The 21,169-nt window shown below is 46.3% G+C and overlaps 2 protein-coding genes across 2 annotated transcripts in view; one reads left to right on the forward strand and one right to left on the reverse strand.

Annotated features, from left to right (window-relative positions):
• Positions 1 to 21,169, reverse strand: part of LOC142885716 (uncharacterized) — a 229,733-nt gene that overhangs the window by 17,186 nt on the left and 191,378 nt on the right. The gene's annotated exons all lie outside the window — the stretch shown is intronic.
• Positions 13,995 to 19,504, forward strand: sap30l (sap30-like). The gene is made up of 4 exons (XM_076022437.1): positions 13,995 to 14,757; positions 15,959 to 16,081; positions 16,175 to 16,273; positions 18,036 to 19,504. The coding sequence occupies exons 1-4, from the start codon at positions 14,572 to 14,574 to the stop codon at positions 18,162 to 18,164; spliced, it is 537 nt and encodes a 178-aa protein (XP_075878552.1). The 5' UTR covers positions 13,995 to 14,571; the 3' UTR covers positions 18,165 to 19,504.

Genomic DNA, 21,169 nt, shown 5'->3' on the forward strand with positions numbered 1-21,169 from the left:
CGGCGGCGGCTCTCCAAAAGCCTGCGTGAGCGAGATAACCGCTCCCACTTTATCTGGCCCGTCGTTCTCCCGCGCTAATGTTTCCATTAAACGGGTCTCCACGCGCCGTAATAAGCCGCTTCCAGCCCTGTTTTAAAAGGATCAGTCTCGCAGAAGATAAAAAAATAAAAAAAGAAGAAGAAAAAATCGGACTTTGACTGTGAGGAACGTTTTGGTTTTGTTCTTCTTCTCGTGTCAAACTGGCTTTGTGTCCACACTCGTATCGATCAGCTGCGTCGAGCCTCGCAAGAGCCAAAAGTTATTGTGAGGATGATCTCCAAACAAAGTGGTTTATTTAAGTGGGAGTTGAATTATTTAGAGGAAGAACAATACAACAAAAACACAATCACGCACACTGAGGAATGTTATTTTGCCTGAAGTTATAAACAACTTTAAACGCACTTTAAACCCGAGACCTAACAAAGTATTTTTAAGACTTTCTGACTGCCCCCTAGTGTTTGGAGGCTATGTACATTCCCTGTCATCCCACTCTGCGAAAACAGCGGCTTTTCATTATTTCAGAATTTTTTTCATACTCTTTTTTTGCATTGCTTGCGAGTACTTGTATATCAAAAGCATGCTATCTAAAAGTGCAGACGCCAGAGCGAGTGGAAGCTGATGAAAAATAAAGTGGCTAATAAACTACAGATTCCACCCACATCGGTACATGGAGCAGCCACAGGTTCCATTATGTTCCTCGTCGGTCCAGAACATGTCGTATGATGCAGATTAGAGCGCTGACGTCTACCAGGATGTGCTGCTTCTTGTCCATCAAAAAAAGAGTAAATTTTCCTCTTTGAGGCTAATCAGCTTCCCTTTTTTTTTTCATAACACAAGGCGGAGAGCTGCAGTGATTCACACAGAATTAACCGTCAGTCAACTGGCACTGGTGTGTCGGGTTCAGACGCTGACTGACTCGTTCGTTAATGGGGTGCAACACGTTGCTGCTCCTAAGTGCCGCCAGGGTGGAAACAGCCACTGGTGGATGTGCAAGACCAGTAGGCATTAGCAAACACACGATTAAGGACTGAGAAGCAAAGCAGCAGAGAGTTAAACAGGAGGAGATGAAAACAGCTTCTTTAACCTCCGTCTACTGGCACAAGACAGAATTTCTCTTTCTGCCGTAACAAATCACCGGTCTTCATCCAAAGATGCTCGGATGCCTTCACAGGCACAGCTGACTCTGCAGACATTTTCGAATGACTTTATCTTTTTTCTTTTTTAGGCTCAGGGAATCTTTTAAATTAACTTTCATGTCACAGTGACATTTCACAAACCGACATTTCTGGAAGGAAAAAAAATCCACAGCTCTTTTTCAACAGATCGATTGGAATAAAAAACGACCCGAATCCGAGCCGCGAGCATCACGTGAAGACGCGGGCGTGTGGTGCAACCAGTCTCACCGGTTGCTGCGACATCAGCCGCATTCGGCTGTCGACAACAACAACAACATGCAGCAGCAGCAGCGGCGCAGACAGCTTCTTTAAGCACAGACAATTTCACACATGAAAGATTTACACCCGGGCGATGGAGGAGCCATCCATCTGAAGCCTCCGAGGTGGAAAGAAGTTCCTCCAAAAAAAAAAAGGGAAGAAAAGAGAAAGCGACGGCCGTCAGCCTGGGAGGATTGGCGGCGTGTCGGGGATGCAGATGGCAGCAGCAGCAGCAGCAGCAACAGCAGCAGCAGCAACAGCAGCCTCAGAGGCTTGCAGGGCCAAATGAATGAGAATACAAGTGCAGTGATCCTCCCAGGGAAGAGAGAAACCCCACAGCCTGCGGAGGTACTGATGTAGAAGGAAAACGCCCCAGGCTGCGCACACACACACACACACACACACACACAAACACACACACACGCCTGGCAGATGCGAGCAAGTTGCAGGATTTGGAAACAGCAGAGGCCTCTGAGCACATCAGCATTCAGCATATTTCGGCCTGTCAGAGAGAGTAATGACATCATTGCTGTTCACGGTGACGGTAAGACAGAGGAGGTGGTGGAGGGGGTGGAAGGAAGGAGAAGGAGGAGGAGGAGGAGGAGGAGAATTGTCAGGAGGTTCTGGAGAGACGTGCACTCAGCCCAGTTTTAGCCAAGGTGACGAGGGTGAGGAGTTGAGGAGGAGATTTGCTGCTTCCTGCTGTGGGAAGACCATGTGGTCAGATGGAACCTGAGACCAGCAGGTCCTGGTGGAGGTCCTGGAGGCAGGTGCACCAGCAGGGTGAAGGAGGCCACAGGGTGGATGCGAAACTGACTGAAGGTTCCTCCAACTTTGAAGTGACACTGGCCACAAATATCTTATAAATAAAAGTTTAAGTGCGGCCTGCATTGAGGTGAATTTATGGCAAATGTCAAGTCAGGAAGTTCATCCTCGAGTCTATTTTCCCCATTTCCAGGATCATCCCAGGCCGACATCAGCCCCGACGCTGTGGATCCTGCGGGTGATGCCGAGGATGAAAACAGAATCAGACCTCATTTCAAAGAGAGGAGACAGAAATACTCCCCCGGCTGTGACTCCTCGCTGTCACACAAAAACACTTTGAGGCTGTTTCCTGCGGAGAAGAGTGAAAATCTATGGAGAGAAAAAAAAAACAAACAACAACAACAACCCAGTGAACCTGCTGCTTCTGCACAGGTGACAGGGGAGTTTTCTCCCTGAGGACAAGGACGAGGTGCCAAGGAAACCAAACGGCCAGAAAATTCAACCTCTTGCAAAGCAAAGTTGCAGCACACAAGGAACTGTGATTATTCTTTGGGCAGATTGATGTCAATTTTTATGGAAAAATTTGCTTTGCATCGCAGACGACTTCCTGAGGAAGTTTGAAACCCTGCACATCCGTCTTTTAAAGCTCCAATGGAAAGCAGGAGATTTATCCAATCGCCAAAAACATTGACTCACATTCAGAAAATTAATAGTCATGCAATCACAATCGTCATGCCGTCCTCATTAGCTCTGAAGGGGAAACTGACTCATGGCTTCACCTGCTGCTTCTCGCCTCTACAGTGATTCTTCTCAGACGTTAAGTTTTTTGTCTCCGCTGATGTTTTTTTATTTCTCAAAAAAAGAAAACTTTTTTCACCAAGACACAAAAACCTTTGTGAACCTCAAACAATCTGAGATGTTTTGTCCAACAGTCAGAAGAGCCGTAGAAGGCATGAGAAAGTGGGGTGGAGGGACCACGTGGGCCAGAAGAAGAAGAGGAAAAGAGGAGAGCAAAGCCTTCGGTGCTGAAGGTTCCTGAATGAAGAACAACAGAAGAAGAATGAGAGAAAGAAAAGTCTCCCTCAGAAAGGAGGGGGTTTGTTGTTTGAATGTTCACTCAGACTAAAATCAGCTCGTCGCTCATCCATCAGAGCCGGCAAATAAAAAGGAGACCTTCCACATCGCTTTACTTCAGCATGGATCACTCAGCGAACAAATTCATTATCTGGCCTGGACGGGACGGTCAGCGGAGCTCTCACAGTAATTAGACTGGGGTTGGTGTGGAGGCTCCTTCCCCATCTTCTCCTCTTTCGTCTTCCATCTGGCTGCATTAAACGTGAAGAGAAATGAAGCGGACGACGGCGACGTTGACCGATCGATGGTTTGCTGCCAATAATCTGATCAGCATCCGGCCAAGGACAGAAGAAGACCAAGCAGGTGGGTGAGGACTCACTTAGAAGGACTTCAGTCAGCTCCTCGTTGTTCAACATATTCCAAGTTCCGGAGTTGGAATTCCAAGTGATTCTGATCGCTCATTTAACTGGAAATTTGCTGGATGGCGAAAGAAAGAAAAAAAAAAAAAAGACTCCTGCTCAGCTGAAATGCAAAATGTAGGTTTCATGTCTGTATTTTTTAGTCGAGATGAATAAGATGTTTATAAAAGAATCCAATAACATAAGAAATGGAGGAAGTCAAGTTTAAAGTAGTAAAGAGAGAGAATGGTGTCTGGAAAGGCGAAAGCAACTAGAAACCTGTTAAACTGACATCTTGACCTCACTGTTGCTTCTTGGAAAGCCTCCAGACAAAAGAATTTGGATTCCAATCCTCAATTTCTCCGCCGTTTGTTTTGGCTCTCTGTTTTGCTGAGGTCATGCATATTTAATCGGCGTGTATGCCGTCCATAGCCGGCAAATTGTCTTTGGAAAGCAAACTAACACGAGGGGGCTTGATGAGGCCAAGTGGTGCGCTGAAACTCCGCTCCGCACCTGCAGGGCAGCGAGTGGGAGGCGGAGCCAAGGACGCGACTCTGAGTCCTTCCCGCATGATGATTTCGCTGCGCGTAATGAGCTCGAGCCGTCAGCGTCGCTCAGACTGTGTTTTCCCTCCTCTCGATGTCAGACTTTTACCGACGTCGACTGTCCTGTTTCTGTAACGTCGTGTGCTTTCAGTTCTGGTTTGTCAGCCTGTGGTGCCTCGACACGTCTCGTTCTAGAAACGGCGCTCTGAGGTTTACATTTTTTTTAATTTGAAAATCAACCTTGCCATTTAATTTTCACCTTATCCACTTACAGTAGCGGAGAAAGGCTTTTGGACACCCTCACAACTTTACTTAATCGTTTACTGAATCAATTTGTTTTTTGTTCATTGTTAATAAGACAAAATAAGAAAACGAAGGACTTGTAGTTCTTGCAGTTCTGGATGAGTTGCAAGTGAGGTCATCTTCCAGTTGTGAGCTGCATGGAGCAGTGCAGCATCTGGCTCACTTGGACATATTCCAAAGGTGTTGGAGTATGTCCAAAAACCTTTTTATATACCTATATGTAGATGCCTGTCAGATGTGAACAATAGTATTGAGTGGTGGTGATACAGCGGCAGTGCTGGGCGACCCGTAGCCCTTCTGAACCTTTCAATTTTTCAGAATAAAAGCGTGTCAGATTTGCTGGAAGCCTCCAGACGTCTCGACAATACACGCACCTTCACTCCGCTCCGGCAGAGTCGAACCGAAAAGACTCGGTTTGAGGCAGGTTGACGTAAATGCGGCTGCAGCCGGGTGAGCCCCGGCATCATCAGGGTCACATCAGCTTTCACATTCACCCTCTTATTCAGCGGCGAACAAAGGGCGAGAGAGACAGTGAGAGAGAGACAGACTGAGACGGATGGGGAGATAATTACCGTCTATAGATTCCCTCTCACAAGAGACGGCACCAATTGAAACCTGCAAAGGAATTAAAAATGAGGGAGGCGAAGGGGAACGGGGAGGGTGTGGGGGAGGGGCAGGGAGGAAGGCAGGGAGGGACAGAGACGTCAGGCGCTTCAGTCTCGTTAGCCGAGCTCCTCAGATTATCCAGGTCACGGCTGCCGAGGCTCCCCGGCGGACGGAGCGACCTCGGAGCTCCTCGGGGCTCTTTTAAATCCGAGCGTCCTGCTGGACAGGCGGAGGTCAGAGGAGATGATGACCGAGGTCGCGGGAGATGGGAAGACTGACAGGCGGTCGTGGAACCTGGACTTCAAGTTCCCTTGAAAACAAAAAACGATAGGAATCGATTGAAATAGTTTGAAATCTCCGGCAGGATGACACAGGGGCTTGTGCGGCCATTTAAAGGCACCAAACCAGAGGTTGCACATCTGTCGATTTAAGAAAAACTCTCACAAAGGGTAATGAGTGTCCCAGATACGTAGCTTCTCTGATTGCACACAATGAAAGGAGGTTTCAATGCAAATGCTGTGTGGAGAAAGAGCCCATAATGAGGAGATTTATTGATTCCAACAAAATGCTCAGCAGGCCTCATGATCCAATTGTTTTTTAATTGGAATGTTCATTTTTAGTCAATATTAGTTGTAGTAATACTAATAATTTCATTATAAACTGTAAGTCTGGTGATAAAAACACAACCGTGAGCCTCCAACAGGACAACCTGATCTCTACCTGCAGACCTTATTGCCTCTCCAATGTCACTTGGAGGAGAAATGAGATGAAACGTTCCCAGAGACGAGAAGAGACTCGCCGCTGTTTATTTAAGAGTTCAGACTAATGTGTGTGAGAAAATGATTCCCTGGCCAACTTCCTCAGAGAGAACTTGGGATGAATTTCAGTCGGCTCGGTCAAGGTTGGAGGCTGAAAACAGATATTTTAGCAGCAAAGCTGTGTGAGAAAAAAAAAAACTCCATCGTCCTCATTGTCAGGGATTGAGTCAGATTATTGATTCTTTCTCAGTTTCTGTGGATGATGCAAAAGCTGTCAGTAGAGCCGACAGCAGCGAGCGGGGCCGCCGGGTCAAGAGTGGGACGCTTTGTTTCTGTTGTAACACATGAAGGGCTGAGCGTCACACACTGGTTTCCGAGGCGTTGGCTGCTAAACACCGAGCCGATTCGCCGCTTTACGTTCATCCATTCAGCCGCAGCGAGGCGGCCAAAGGAAATGAGGTCAGCAAGTCACGGACAGAGGCTTGTTTGTGTCATGAATCAAATTTCAATACGCTTTTTTTCAAGCAACTTGAATACCGACTACAGTCGTGGAATGAAAAGGTTAATTGGATTTCTGCTGCACCTGTGGTTCAGTTGTATTTAGGTCACACGTCCATTGAGAAAGAGTGCAGAGAAAACACTTTGAATGGCCGGAGCGCTTCAGAAAATAAACTCACCTGTTCCTTTTTGTCTCAATAATATAATCCGTTCAGGCATACGAAAATACATTTATTTTTTCCATCATGGAGCGGCAGCCCGGCCAATCAGATTCATTATCTTCCATCGCCTCAAGGCCTTCCTATTGGAGCAAGCGGCAACACTTGGAAGTCCACCAGAGAAACCTTGACAGTTTATTTAATTTTGCCTCTTTCTCTCGTCTCCAATAAGTACTGTTAGGGTCTGAGCCCCCAGTGATAGGACCAGCTCTGGAACAGAGCACCAGCTGAGCCAAGATCCTCACAGCAGGAGAACACAGATATCAGAGGCAGCTGCCTCGAACACACACATCCACTATTTAAAATGTTAAACTATGGTAGGACGCCCATTTCGGTGAGTTTCGTGCTGATTAAAGTTTGTTTTTGTTTTTTTTTGTCTCATTGAATAAAAAAACATACTTTATAGTGTGTTGGTTTTTACAATTTTTGGACAATTCACTGAGTTTCAGTGCTGTTTAAAGTCTTTTTAGCGAGAATTAATCCATCCATCCATTTTCAACCCTAACCCAATTATTCTTGAGCTCAGGGTCACGGGGGTCTGCTGGAGCCTCTCCCAGCTGTCTTAGGGCGCAGGCAGCGGGACACCCTGGACAAGTTGCCAGTTCATCACAGGGCCACATAGAGTCCAACCACCATTCACACTCACGCACACACCTACGGTCAATTTAGAGTTCCCAATTCACCTCACAGACAAACAACCATGCACACCTACGGACAATTTAGAATGTTCAATTGACCTCACATGCATGTTTTTGGAGTGTGGGAGGTACCTGGAGAACCCGGAGAGAACCCACGCAGACACAGCGAGAACATGCAAACTCCACACAGGAAGGCCCCAGGCCAAGAACCGAACCACAACCTTCTTGCCGAGGCGGCAGTGCTAACCACGGCGCCACCGTGTCACCCATGATGATTAATGATTTTTATTATTCTGCTTCATTATATTCAGCTTTTTTTGTATTTATGCAACTTCGAAACCCGAACATGCCCCAAAACTCACCAAATTTTGCACACACGTCATGACTGGTGAACATCTTTATCTATTAAAAAGGACTATACAAATCTGCTTAATAGCGCCCCCTGTTGCTTTATGACTGTTGTGCTGCTGACCCTGACCTTTGACCTCCTAGCAGAGAACCGACACATGTTTACAGTTTCGAGTTATCCAATTTTTATGTTAAAAAACACTGTTAATTACGTCCACGTCTTGCCACTGAAAGATGAGGCTCATTAGTGATTGAACATTGACTAAACCGAGTTCAGCCAATCCAAAACACAATTGTTCATGCTTAATCGGTTGCACAAAGACCAAGCCAGGAGGAGCAGACACAGATTCATCAAGCCAGGTGAAACCTGTCCTGGCACGTGGCTCCCTTCCTTCAACAGACCTCCATCATCCAGCCCAGATTCACTGATTCACCATGGCAACGGGAGCGGCGTACGGTTCCACGTCCGTACTTGCATGGCGGTAAAGAAGCAAGTGCAAAAGAAAGTCAACACAATCACAATCATAAAACAAAAAGATTAAGTGTGACAATGCTTTGCTGACCGCCCTAATGCGTTAGCAGTGCACAAATGCACACTCGCTGCTCCATTGAAAGAACCGCAATTACGATCCAAATAGCGGATTAATTAACATCTCTGAAAACGTAGCCGTACCCCGAATCAGTTGAAATTGTAGGTGAAATTCATTGCAGATGTGAGTGACATTGTGGAAATGTAACTCCAACAGGGAAGTGAAACTATTTGATTAATAGATGAGACCACTGACTTCATTACATTTCTGTTTGGGATTAATGAAGTTCCTCTGATGTCATGTTTGCTCCTCATGCTCCTCTGCTGTTTCATTAGCGCACAAGCGTGTGCGTTTGTGTGTGTGTGTGTATGCGTGCGTGCGTGCGTGTGTGTGTGTGTGTGTGTGTGTGTGTGTGTGTGTGTGTGTGTGAGTGCCGTCACACACACATAGTTTCAGTTAAAACGCATGATTTAAATTTAAGTGAAATATGTCCTGTAGTGGCAGATTCATTTGATATTTTTGATATTATTTTATTTTTAAGATTTCATGATAAATGTACGGTGGCGCAGTGGTTAGCGCTGCCGCCTCACGGCAAGAAGGTTGTGGGTTCGACTCCTGGGACCTTTCTGTGTGGAGTTTGCATGTTCTCCCTGTGTCTGCCTGGGTTCTCTCCGGGTTCTCCGGCTTCCTCCCACACTCCAAAAACATGCATGTGAGGTCAATTGAAGACTCTAAATTGTCCGTAGGTGTGCATGGTTGTTTGTTTCTATGTGGCCCTGCGATGAACTGGCGACTTGTCCAGGGTGTCACCCTGCCTTCGCCCTATGACAGCTGGGAGAGGCTCCAGCAGACCCCCGTGACCCTGAGCTCGGGAAGAAGCGGGTATGGAAGATGAATGAATGAATGAATGATAAATGTAAAATATTAAATTAAATTAATTTAATAAATTGTCAAATGATTACAATAGTATCTAAACTAATTAATCTATAATGATTGAAATTAATTATCTTTCATTTTTAATTACGTGACGGTGGGTCTAGTTGAATGTGATAACAATGTTAAGGGGGCAGTCAAATAACTATTGGTTTTCATTTGTGGTGAATGTTGACTGGGATACGGGACGAGATTAGAACTTTGCCTGGTCTGGAGCAGACTCACTCCACACAATAAATCTCCATGCTAACTCATGTCATAACATATCCCACTTCCCTCTATCCCACTTTTGTGCAGCCGGATGACGAATGAGTTGAGCCAGGATAACCAAGATATCCCGGCTTAATCACTTATCCTAGTTTTGTGCAACGGGCTCCTGGTGCAGGAATCAGTGCAGAGCTGAATGGAAGAAAAATATATTAATGCTGAAAGTTGGAGCAACTCAGATAGAAAACAGTTGTCTGTTAGTAAACGTTTGTCATGAACCACTGCAATATGATCAAACTCTGGTAACGCTGCTCTGCGACCGTGACAATGATGTTGAATCTGGACACTGGTGGATTGCGTCTCCCTCCCAAAAGTTCACGCTTACATTTTTGTGTCCGCTGGCTCCAAAACAGTGATGGAGTTTCTGCACACGAGCGTTGTGAGTGTGCTCCGGAAACTCAAATATTAGTGGTATTCACGGCAGCGAGAGTCGTTACGGCGGCGCTGGCCGACTCCTCTGAATCACGACACGGCCCACCGCCGCCGCCGCCGCCCGCCGCCACCCGCCATCATCCATTTGCATATGTGTGCGTTCGTGCGCCATCTGTCTGCGCGCTTTGCCCTTTTTCAAATGCCACCAAAGGTCAGAAAGCAATACATCAAAGTGGAGCCGCTCCTCATCCCCAACACTTTCCCTATACGCACCAGCGCCGCTGCCCCTCCCCGACGGTGTTAAAGTCAAATTCATCAGGATGAATCATCAAGTCACTGGTGGTTCTGATTCAGGACGTGCACAGGTGTGCGCGTGCGCGCGTGCGCGCGTGCTGTGCAGTCCGGCGCCCTCCGGCCCGGCGCTCCGGTCTCCAAACGCCTCAGCTGTGCTCAGACAGGTTGCAGATTGAAATTAATGCTCTGTGTTTCCCTCCTGTGCAGAAATCAGTGCAGGGCCAGTTTGTGTCGATGATGAAACCATTACATCCTTTTGAAGTTGTGCAAATTAAACCCTCTGCTTCAAAACACGCGGGCGCACTTTGAGGCAAGAATCTGGTCGAATAAATAAATAAAGGAATGAAAAATAATGCCAAAATATGCAGAACAAACTTCTGTACAAACTTGTTTTCCAGTTATGGATTTAAACCAGTTTAAAAACACTCGTGACTGGGAGAAGATTGCAGCATATGTCTGCGTGATTGGTTTTTATTTTATATTTTTCTTGCCCCCTTCAGTAATTATTTTCACCGTAATCAGCTCAAGGATGGTCTCAGGTTTTGTTGGTGGAGAGCAAACAGCTGCAGACGTAATCACAACGGCAGCTATGTTTTTAGTAATTATGTTGCCATGATGACAGACAGTGCAAGGCATCCAGTGTGTGTGTGTGTGTGGGTGTGTGTGTGTGCGTGTGCGTGTGCGTGTACGTGTGCGTGTGCGTGTGTGGTGAAGATAGAAAAGCTCATTCTTCCATTAGTGATACCGAGAGAGAAAATGAAAACTCTGCTGTCTCGTCCCGACCACATGTCATCATGTTGGGTTGGCTGGAATTTTAAAAACCAGCTCAATATATCCTGAGACAAGACAGGGCTGGAGTGCCAACTGGAAGCCCACGAGTCAATATGGAAGCTACGGTAGTAACTGGCCTTTTTGCTGCTGTCACTGGCGGTTTCTGATATGATCCGTTTTCGTCAAACCTCACATCCGAGCCGAGGACTGCCTCTTGTTGCTGGGACTTCTCATCTGAGAACCACCTGCACAGCCGTTAATCACGGGGGGCGCCGGGCTCTTTGTCCTCACGCGTTCCAGCCGACAAGGAGACGCCGGTGGAAATTTTTCCATTTGCCCCAGTGACAGGCAGGATAATTGGCTTTCAGTCACATTCAGCTGGCGGGAGAAGCAGGTGTTTCCGCAGGTCGCCGTTCTCATAAAGTGCTGCCAGTGCAAAACACCTGGGCCGGGAGCAGGCAAGAGGAGACTGGACACTCTGAGAAGAAATGCAATGTGAACTTAGTTCATGTTATTTCCCATTTTTTTGACGATGGGGACAGTTGGAGGACCAACGCATAAAATCGGGAGGCAAATAAATGGAAATGTAAGAAGCAAAATCACGGAAGAAAGTGTCAGGCTTTGACAGAGGTTTCTCTGGTTGTTTTTCTATCTCTGTTCTATTCTTTGTTTGTTATTTCAAAACTTTGTGCCTTACAGATTGAAAACAAAACCTCAAAACTCACATTAGCCAAATGATCGTCCATCCGACAGCAGTGAAAAAGCATTTAGCCCAAAGTGATCTATTCACGGCTGCAGTCACACAGCCACGCCACGTTTCCTCCGGGTCTCCTGGGACATCACATAACCCTCAGCTCGTCTCACAACCTCTCAGACAACCATGAATACATCAGCCAGCCACTCTTCGTGTTATTGCCTTTCACGGGCATTTCCCCGATGATATAAACCTCTAAATTGCAGAGTAAAAAACCTGCTTAATGCGTCGCTGCTCCATCATCTGCCACTCTTAGAGTCAATCAGTCAGCCTGCGATCAGGATTCTCCTCTGCTGATGGGCCACACATGACCGAGGAGAGACACCCAGCCAGTCTCCTGACACGCATTTCCATTTAAGAGACTTTATTGAACCCTGGGCCATTACCAAAAAAAAAAAAAAAAATCCAATTCAATTGTCTTTACTCCTTTAATATCTTTTTATGGTGTCCTCTACTGATATCCTGTCCTCTCTCCAGAGAGATGCCCTCATCCTCTCTCAGCCTTAATGAGGAGAGTGCAATGAGGCAGATAGTTTGCACATGCAAATACGTACTACAAAAAAATGACAAAGAGCGCCATTAGCAAGCCCAAATAATGTGGTTGGCTCTGCGTTCGGGGAGCTTTAAAGCTCTTTGCTGACCCTCAGATTAGATCTCAGGGTGCTACAGCCTGAAAATGTTGGACAAACTCATCTGCAACCACAGGAAGGACTCTATTGATGGAATGGACGTCATCTGAAAGGTGGAGAAGAGGCTGGAGGTCACAACAAGAGGTTGGCAATTAAAAGACCACTGCACTGTGATAAGACAGAGGGGTGAGTGTGTTGGGGAAGGGGACTTTGGGGATTGGAAGTCTGACTATTCGTTTGATTTAATTCAGCACCACATAGCTTTTCAGCCTGTTTGCAAGTAAATGTGAAGAATGATGACCGCAGCTGTTTTGGAGACTTCCCATGAATCTGGTGTCACCTTGTTTCAACATACTCAAGACTTGAGAATAAATCATTCTACACAGTCACACTTGCTTCAGTTATCCATTGGTTTAAGAAACAGGGTCATTTAGATGAGTGTTTTTCAACCACTACTGTACCGTGAGATAAGGTGTGGGGTTAGCGTACGGTTAGGTGTGCCATGAAAAAGAATCTAATTTCACTTAATTATTCATTCATTCATTCATCTTCTATGCCCGCTTATTCCTATTCAGGGTCACGGGGGTCTGCTGGAGCCTAACCCAGCTGTCATAGGGCGAAAGCAGGGTGACACCCTGGACAAGTCGCCAGTTCATCGCAGAGCCACACAGAGACAAACAACCATTTGCTCTCACACACATCTACAGTCAATTTAGAGAGTTTCCCATTCACCTCACATGCCTGTTTTAGGACTGTGGGAGGAAGCCGGAGAACCCGGAGAGAACCCACGCAGACACGGGGAGAACATGCAAACTCCACACAGAAAGGTCCCAGGCCTGGGCATTTCACTTAATGATTCTTTAAAAATAAATAAATAATAATAATAATAATAATAATAATAATAATAATAATAATAATAATAATAATAATAATAAATAATAATAAATAAATAAATAAATAAATAAATAAATAAACAAACATCTCTTGTTGAGTGGCTGTGCTGTGTTGAAAAAGGAATGTAAGCTTATTTTTCCTTTCTCAACTCCTCCCAGGATATCAGCTTTGTGTGCATCTAAACAGGCGAGACTATAGAGACTATATTGTCATTATTAGGCAAAAAATAGTGTAATTCTGTAATAGTTTTAGTTGGTGGCGTGCAATGGGAAAATGTGCCGTGGATTTTGGCGAGTATCTGACTTGTTGAGCACTATGGTCGGAATTTTGCTGCCCGCCTGCCAAGCAATATTTATTTAATGATCTCTGGCTCCCTCGTGTGGTACAAATAGAGAATTACACTATAGCGTTTTGACCTTTTTGTTTTTTTTCCCGTTCAGAATTATTTTGGCTTGACAACCGTTAGCGCGACAAATGTATTGAGCCAGAATCAATTCAACGGGTCACTGACACTATATTTAAAATGTATATCATGTATAACACCCGTGAAACCGAGCTACAGCGTCATCTTGACTGCAATAAGGTCCTCTTGTCAACACTCGTTGATTGTTAGTTTCGCGTCGATCTGTGCTTAGTGTAATTAAACTGGTGATTGTGCTTAGCGTGCATTGCGGACATGAACTGTTGTATTGCATTAACGTTGTGGCGAGACTCCAATGTGCGGAGAAAGAAACTACCTTCAACTGAAAACGACGCCACCTTAAACTCCTATTCATAGAAGAAAAACATGACGCCGAGAGAAACAGGAAGAGCCGGCGCCAGATGGACGTCACGCCCAGCCAACAGAATGCCCGCGTTTCAATATTTATCCCGCCCGCTGGCGGAATTGGCCAATGGCTGGCCAGGACGGGGACTTCCGCCCCGGACTCGGAGCATGTCTATTGTACGAAGCATCCTGAAAGAGTGCCGCGGTCGTTGAGGCGCAGGTTGAAGAACAGTGCGTGAATTCCACCAAAGTTCTGCCATTCGGTTCAAATCGGCTGTCGTCCCCGTTGGTCCGGAGCCACGTGGATTCTCGGGTGATGTGAGTTTTGGCTGGAGCGCGGCGGTGTGTGACGGACACAGCCAGTGGCGGTCTCCATAGGAATTTGTCGGTTAGCGGCAGCAGCTACCTTCACTACCACTAGCAGCCGAGTCAGCTAGCAGTCGCCGTCGCTCGGGCATGCACTTGGTGGATAACGGAGGCGCTATGTCCACGGCCGCACGCTGCCTTGTCTCGGAATAAGAACGTGAGGTCCGACTCCAACGTCCGCGCTAAGATACGGCGTCAACGCATGAACTAGCCTTAGCCGCGTAGCCGAGCTAGCGCTAGTTTGCCGGGATCGACTCCCGTCCAAAGAGAGACAGACAGCGCGTCATCAACAAGCGGGAGTCTCCGAGCCTTCGCCGGCTCCTCTCGCTAGCGTTTTATCCTCTCGGTCCACGCACTTAAAACACGGGCTCGATGAACGGCTTCAGCACGGAGGAGGACAGCCACGACGGGCCACCTGCTCCGCCGTTCTACGGCCAGAGCTGCTGCCTGATCGAGGACGGGGAGCGCTGCGGCCGCTCGGCTGGAAACGCCTCCTTCAGCAAGAGGATCCAGAAGAGTATATCGCAGAAGAAGCTCAAGTTGGACATCGACAAGAGCGTAAGTGTCAATGTTGTTGGCGAGTCGGGGGGGGGGTGTTTGGGCTGGAACTCGGCTTCGCCTCGGCGCCCACAGCTGTGAGTGAGCTAGCGCGAGTTAGCCGGCTGGTGTCAGTCACTGGGCTTCAACAATAGAGAGGAACTGCTGCAGAACTTGGCCTGCTCGCTGTTTCGCTACCGCTGTGAGAGGGGGGGAGGGGGGGGGGGAGTTTCTGTGTCTCTGGACCCGCCATCCCCTGACTTTTAAGTGCCGCTGCTGTTCGCCGTGGTAGCGAAGCTGCGCACGGCTCTGCTCCGCCAGCCGGGTCCCTCCTAAGATGGCTGTTTCCAGAGCAGCTGACCCAGCACCTCGCGCCGGCGTGCCGGGAACAGCTCGGCGCCGCTGTCACGTCACAGTTTGGCCTGGGACGGTGAGGTTTAGCGGCGGAGCTCCGGAGTGGCGCAGCTCGCCGTCTCCACCGAGCACTGAACAGGCCCGATGACCTCTCACGTAAAGCAGAGTCGGACGGGATCTGCGAAACAGCTGGCGACACACACACACTGCAGAGCAACACGTAGCCGCCCGGTCACGTGATCTGCAGCCACAACTTTTAAAAGTTGCAAAAGGCGGCGATTTCTCGTCTGTGGCGAGTTATAAGGAGAAGATTTTGCACAAAAATAAAAATACAGGAAAGTATCATTTGTATCAAACGTTATATTTACTATGCTTGTTAAATAATGATATGAGTGCTCCTCGGCACATTTTCTGTAGTCAGTTTATTGTTCTTGTTGTTGTTGTTTTGTTTTAAACTCCAATCTGGTTTATTTTTGCTCCATGGCTCAACTACAGCGGTGTTTGGAACCCAGCTGAAAGCTGCTGAGGGGTTTGTATGGGCCCCTCCTGGTTAAACCCAGACCCTGGGCCTCTCAGCTCATCATGTTGTCTTCAGCCACATTCTGCCACATGGGTTTTGGCCTAAACAAATTTGCTGACAGGCCCAACAAAGCATCAGTTTCATTAGGAAGTTAGAAACCAGTGTCCAAGCAAGAGGCTACAAACAGAAGGCTGAATACGATTTTGAACGGAGAAAATCTGAAACTTTTTGCTATAACTTATTTGTGGCTTTACTTTTCTTTTCTCAAGGAATCTAAATGCTAGTAGTTTAGTTGCAGGAAGCATTTTGCTGCTGGGAGATTTGTTGAATTGGTCTCATTGTCTGCAGCTTCGGCACCTCTACATCTGCGACTTCCACAAGAACTTCATCCAGAGTGTCCGCAACAAGAGGAAGAGGAAGACGAGCGACGATGGGGGAGAGTCCCCGGATCACGACGTGGAGGTGCCCGAGGTAACGTGGACGGACGTGCATGCTCGAGGTGTCGCGGGCAGGGCGAGCGCAGGACACTGGAGAGTGAACGCGTGTCTGCCCTTGTGTCCTCAGGTGGACCTCTTCCAGCTGCAGGTCAACACGCTGAGACGCTACAAGCGACACTACAAGTTGCAGACCAGGCCCGGACTGAACAAGGCTCAGCTGGCAGAGGTACACACACACACACACACACACACAGACACACACACACACACAGACACACACTAGGGCCGATACAGCAGGAGTTTAGAGGTTTGTCTGAAGGAGTTTCTGCTTCTCCATGACGGAAGAGTGTTTGATTGTTCAGAGCGGAAAGGCCTGCTGCTAAGCTAACGGCTAACAAGCTGCTTGACTCAGTTTCTTTGCGGGTGATTTGGCCTCAGCTTGTATTAAAAAAAAAAAAAAAGAGAGACATTGCATTCGCTCAAACATAACTTTAAAATTAAAAAGTGAAGCTGATGTTGGCAGCCTGAAGTGATCAGCGGGCTTGAGCTCCCGGTGAAGGATTTCCTGTCTGCCAGTCACGCTGAGAGCCATTGAGCCGCCCTCGTTAGCCCTTGTTACTAACTCGCCGTGATGTATGTTGTGTCGCCGCTCCGACTTTTTCCTCACTAATTGGTGGTGGGACTTATGCGGCCCACGGACAGGTGGACCAGCTGGGCCGGCCCCACACCTTTGTATGGCCCTGCGGTAGGCGGGAGAGGGGCCGCACGGCCCGCAGCTCGAAATGTTTCCCCCGGCTGCTGGCCGACCTCCCGTTAATGAGCCCCGTCACGTCATGAATAAGGAAGTCACAGCTCCAGCTGACTTTGTGTCTCGCTGACACAACCTGTACTTCACTTGGAATTCAATTCATTAGTACATACCCGAGTGTTTTTTATATAATACTTTCTTCTCTCTCCGACTAACTCACTGCATGTTATTTTATTAAAAAGGATCCAAATTAATCAGGGCCATCTTATTTTTAGATCTTGATACTGAAGTTCTGCTCGGAAAAGGGAGCAAAGCAAGCAAGCCCATTTAGCCTCGTTTAGACTGCTGGCCAAAATCCTATTTTCAGCCCATTCCGATTGAAACCGGGTGGCTCTTTTGTAGTCTGAACAGTCACAAATGACATGAAATCCGATTTTTGCAAAACGGATTAGAATCCCCTTCGGGAGGTGGTTTCAAATAGCATTTGGACAGATGCGTCTCAGTGTGAGCGGCTCCAAACACACCGGTGGGTTTTGACCACCGGTGACGTCACTCCACACGACGCAAGACCCAATGCGCCACCAGAGAGCGCCATTCCAGGTGCAGAGTAATGGAGCAGGCAGAAGCAGTAGAAAACAGCAGTCCCTGGACAGAGGCGGTGTCTCACTACCTCAGCAGTGTGTGGGGAGCTACTGGAGCTCCACTCAAGCCAAGCTCCAGGCCATGTATGGCAACAAGTGCCGCTGTCGCAATCATATGACGTCACTGACACTACGCTGGACGACGCCTCCGCTCCGACGTCGTTGCTACAGCAACCTGTCAGATGGCTCAGTAATGTGGCCCAGTCTGAACAGAACCGGATTTGAGAAGGAATCTGATTTGAATCAGATTTGCCTGCAGTCTGAGGAAGAGCCCTAATGGAAAGTTGTGACAGATGTAGCGGCCTAGCGCTTCTCTGTGTTGAATTCCTCAGTTCAGAAAAGTTCAGCCAAGGTGGGGGGGGGGGGGGGTGTCTTTTTACTCCACTGCAACAGAGCTTCAGTCCCACTTGAGTGTGAAGGTGCTGTATTCCCTCAGCTGATTACTGCTGCTGCTTTGCTTTTATGTTTACTGGTTTTACTCTGCAACATGTGAAAAAGTTTTTTTGTTGTTTTTTTTTTAAAAGAAAAGAAAAAACGGTGGAATTTGAATCAAGAACAAGGTAAAGTTGTTGTTGTTGTTGTTGTTTGGTGGTGTGCAGACGGTGAGCCGCCACTTCAGGAACATCCCGGTCAACGAGAAGGAGACGCTCACCTACTTCATCTGCATGGTGAAGAGCAAGAGCCACCTGGACCAGAAAGGCGACGGCACCGGCAAGCCACTGGATTAGGCCACCAGGGGGCGTCGCAGAGCAAGCTCGCTACAGTTCCCACACAGAAAAACCTGAACACCACTGACTGGCCCTTCTCCCCAGCCCTCTCCTGCTTTAGCTCCGCCCCTCTGACGCCATGTCACGTCACAAGCTCCGCAGGACAGTCAGCGGACACAGGGGCGGCGGCGGGGTGCGTTCCATTTCTTGCTCACGCCAAATAATGAACTGGCTCAGTCGATCGCGCTGCGCTGCGTTTCCTCTTCCTCTGCTGGAGACTGCCAAGGAACCGAGGCCGCCCTGCTGGCCGGAGCTCATACTGCAGGACCAACCACGTCCTGCTGCAACTTTTCATGTCAATATGTACAAAAAAAAGCAGCTTCTGATCTCTTTGTGGTGAAATGCGATGTGCTATATTTCTGCCTTAAGAGTAAAAAAAAACCCGACAACTTCTTTTTGTTTATTTTTCTTTTACCGATGTGACTGTTTGCCCATTTACAGCGAAGAACAGCCATGCCAAACAGGAAGTGGGCGGGTTGTTGTTTCTTTTTTTTTAAATTGAGAGAATGTTTGGAGGCTGGCGCTGAAAGGACCACCCTGAAGCTGTCGCGATGCGTTCAATGCCACGGAGCAAAAGTTTTGTTTTTTTTTTCTCCTCTGATCTCACTTCCTCATTTGTAACGTCGTCTTCTTTAGTTCAGCAATTAAGTCGTATAAAAGTGTCTCAGTTCTCCATCTTCTGTCTTTAGCCGCCTCAGCTGTCAGGTGTGTGCAAGTGCGTGTTTGGGATTTCGAGAAAGTTTTAAGTCATTTTAATATTTAAACGCCACTCACAGCTTTCAGGAATCTGCCGTAAACAAGAGACAAGAGAGTTTGAAAGGTTTTTCTTTAGTTAAAACATATTTAAATTTTCTTTTTGAATCAGCGCGAAATGTTATCTTTTGTTGGCTCGATTTTTGACACTGATAATTCACTTGGCAGGATGTCTAGAAGTCCAACGATATTTTATTTTTGCTTTTCATCTTCTGTTTTCATTACAAGACATCCAACGTTGAGTGAGATCTGAATTTTTAGAACTGTTAACTCTGCATCCTGCCTCACACATTATGCTATAATTTGTAAGCGGTTAACTTTTTCTTCTGTTTTATTTTTGGTTTTGTTTTGGTTTTTTTTTTAGTGTCAGCTATGATTTCAGTTTTGCTTGTAGGTTTGTTAGTGTCACGTAGATTACACCAAACTCTATTAACACATAGACCAGGCCATTTAAAAAGTAATTGATGTATTAGGGGAGGAAATGTATTTAAATATGGCTGCTTAATAATTATAACGATGATGACAATAAATGTATTGTACAGGCAGAAGCGTCAGTCTCGTCTCTGTTCATCCACACAGTGTTTCATGGCTACCGAGAGTACTGAGAGTACTGAGGTCCAGAGTGTCAAATTTGGCTTGGTCCTTGATCAAGCCAAATGATCCTTATATTGTTAAAAGCTTAACATAATGCACATGAATATACTAATAAACATGTATACCCGCAGTACAATAAAAGTAATTTGGTTTTTCCACACTACCCTTACAATATATATATATACACATATAAGAACATACATAGAGCAAGGAACTGCCATTTTTAAGGAAGCCTTGTATTTAAGGCTACATTCATATTTAATACACTGTCAGGCAGGCTTTCTTAAAGTCTTTACACACTGGACCTTCGAAGGAATATGTCTATTTCGAAGTAAGCTGTAAATCCATTCAACATTGAAGACACATCTACACAACTGATCGATCTTTGAAGGGATAGTTCAGCCAAAATACAAACGAAGCCAGACTGGATTTATTGTAGTACTGCGGCCATGCAACCTTTACCACTAGGTGGCAACATTTTCCGTCTTTACAGTGGATATTTTTGTTTGTTTTTGTTTGTTTTTCGTTTTTAAACTCGTAATCAGGAATTCGAAAGAGTAAATCTTTAAACGCCGTGAGTGTTAAAACCTTCTGGTGCAGGATGTGGTATACAGTATTGTTATAGCAATGATTACAATAATAATCACGTTATTACAATCATTGAAATATTTTATTTTCCACAAGAGATGTTTTATGATATATAGCAAGAAATCAATGATTAAAATTATCCACATCCTGCCAACAAATGATCCTGCTTCTTGCAAGGAAACCCCTCAATGGGCCATGTGGGAGCCGGACCCCTAACACACACACACACACACACACACACACACACACACACACACACACACACACTGATTTAGAGTCTGGCAGATGGGGCGCAACACTAAACTCTCTCCGAGCCACTTTAGGGTTTGTAACTATTAGGCAGCGATTGATTCACATGGTGAAGTGTTACATACATAGCGCGGGAGGGGCGGAGTTTATTTATTTTTTGTGAATATTTCAGAGATCTTTCATTTAACAGCATCCAGCAGCTCTTTGAGTTTATGTCAACAATCTCAGCCTCTTGTAAATAGATCGTTCAAAGGCCCAGTGTGTGTGATTTACTACCATCTAATGGCCGGAGGGCAGATTGCAAACAGTGTTAATGTCAATCCGTGTTTTCTGATCCTTCTCACAGCGGCCCCAGAGAAGAAATCACCGAACCTAACATCACTGTGACCGCCGCCTCCTGCCAATCTCTTTTTGTTTTATGTAAATATACATTCTGATCAGATTGAAACATATTTCTCTATCTATGAATAGATATGAATATAGATATAAGCGCAGATATCGACAGACTCTAGTTCATTTCATGCCAGTAGATCTCTATGCATGTTACACACTTGGCCCTCAACTGAAGTAGTCAAAAAAAAAAACCTTGTAAATTTTTTTACTTCTAAAATATGTTCAAACAAAAATACAACTAATGAATCAATATACTATATAATAAGACACGTGGATGCACCGGACATGGTAGCATTATCAGAATTAAAACTGGAAAAAATAAATATCGTTTTTTTTGTTTTGTTTTGTGTTTTTTTTTTGTTTTGTTTTTTTCAAATAAGCTCAATAAA

The sequence above is a fragment of the Nelusetta ayraudi genome, unplaced genomic scaffold, assembly GCF_046127955.1.
Source record: "Nelusetta ayraudi isolate G7.1 ecotype Tasmania unplaced genomic scaffold, CSIRO-AGI_Nayr_v1 ptg000011l, whole genome shotgun sequence".
Lineage (NCBI taxonomy): Eukaryota > Metazoa > Chordata > Actinopteri > Tetraodontiformes > Monacanthidae > Nelusetta > Nelusetta ayraudi.

Coding starts and splice junctions, on each gene's coding strand:
- sap30l (XM_076022437.1), top strand. CDS start 14,572: ATGAACGGCTTCAGCACGGAGGAGGACAGCCACGACGGGCCACCTGCT. Junction 14,758..15,958: donor AGTTGGACATCGACAAGAGC/GTAAGTGTCAAT, acceptor CATTGTCTGCAG/CTTCGGCACCTCTACATCTG. Junction 16,274..18,035: donor ACAAGGCTCAGCTGGCAGAG/GTACACACACAC, acceptor GGTGGTGTGCAG/ACGGTGAGCCGCCACTTCAG.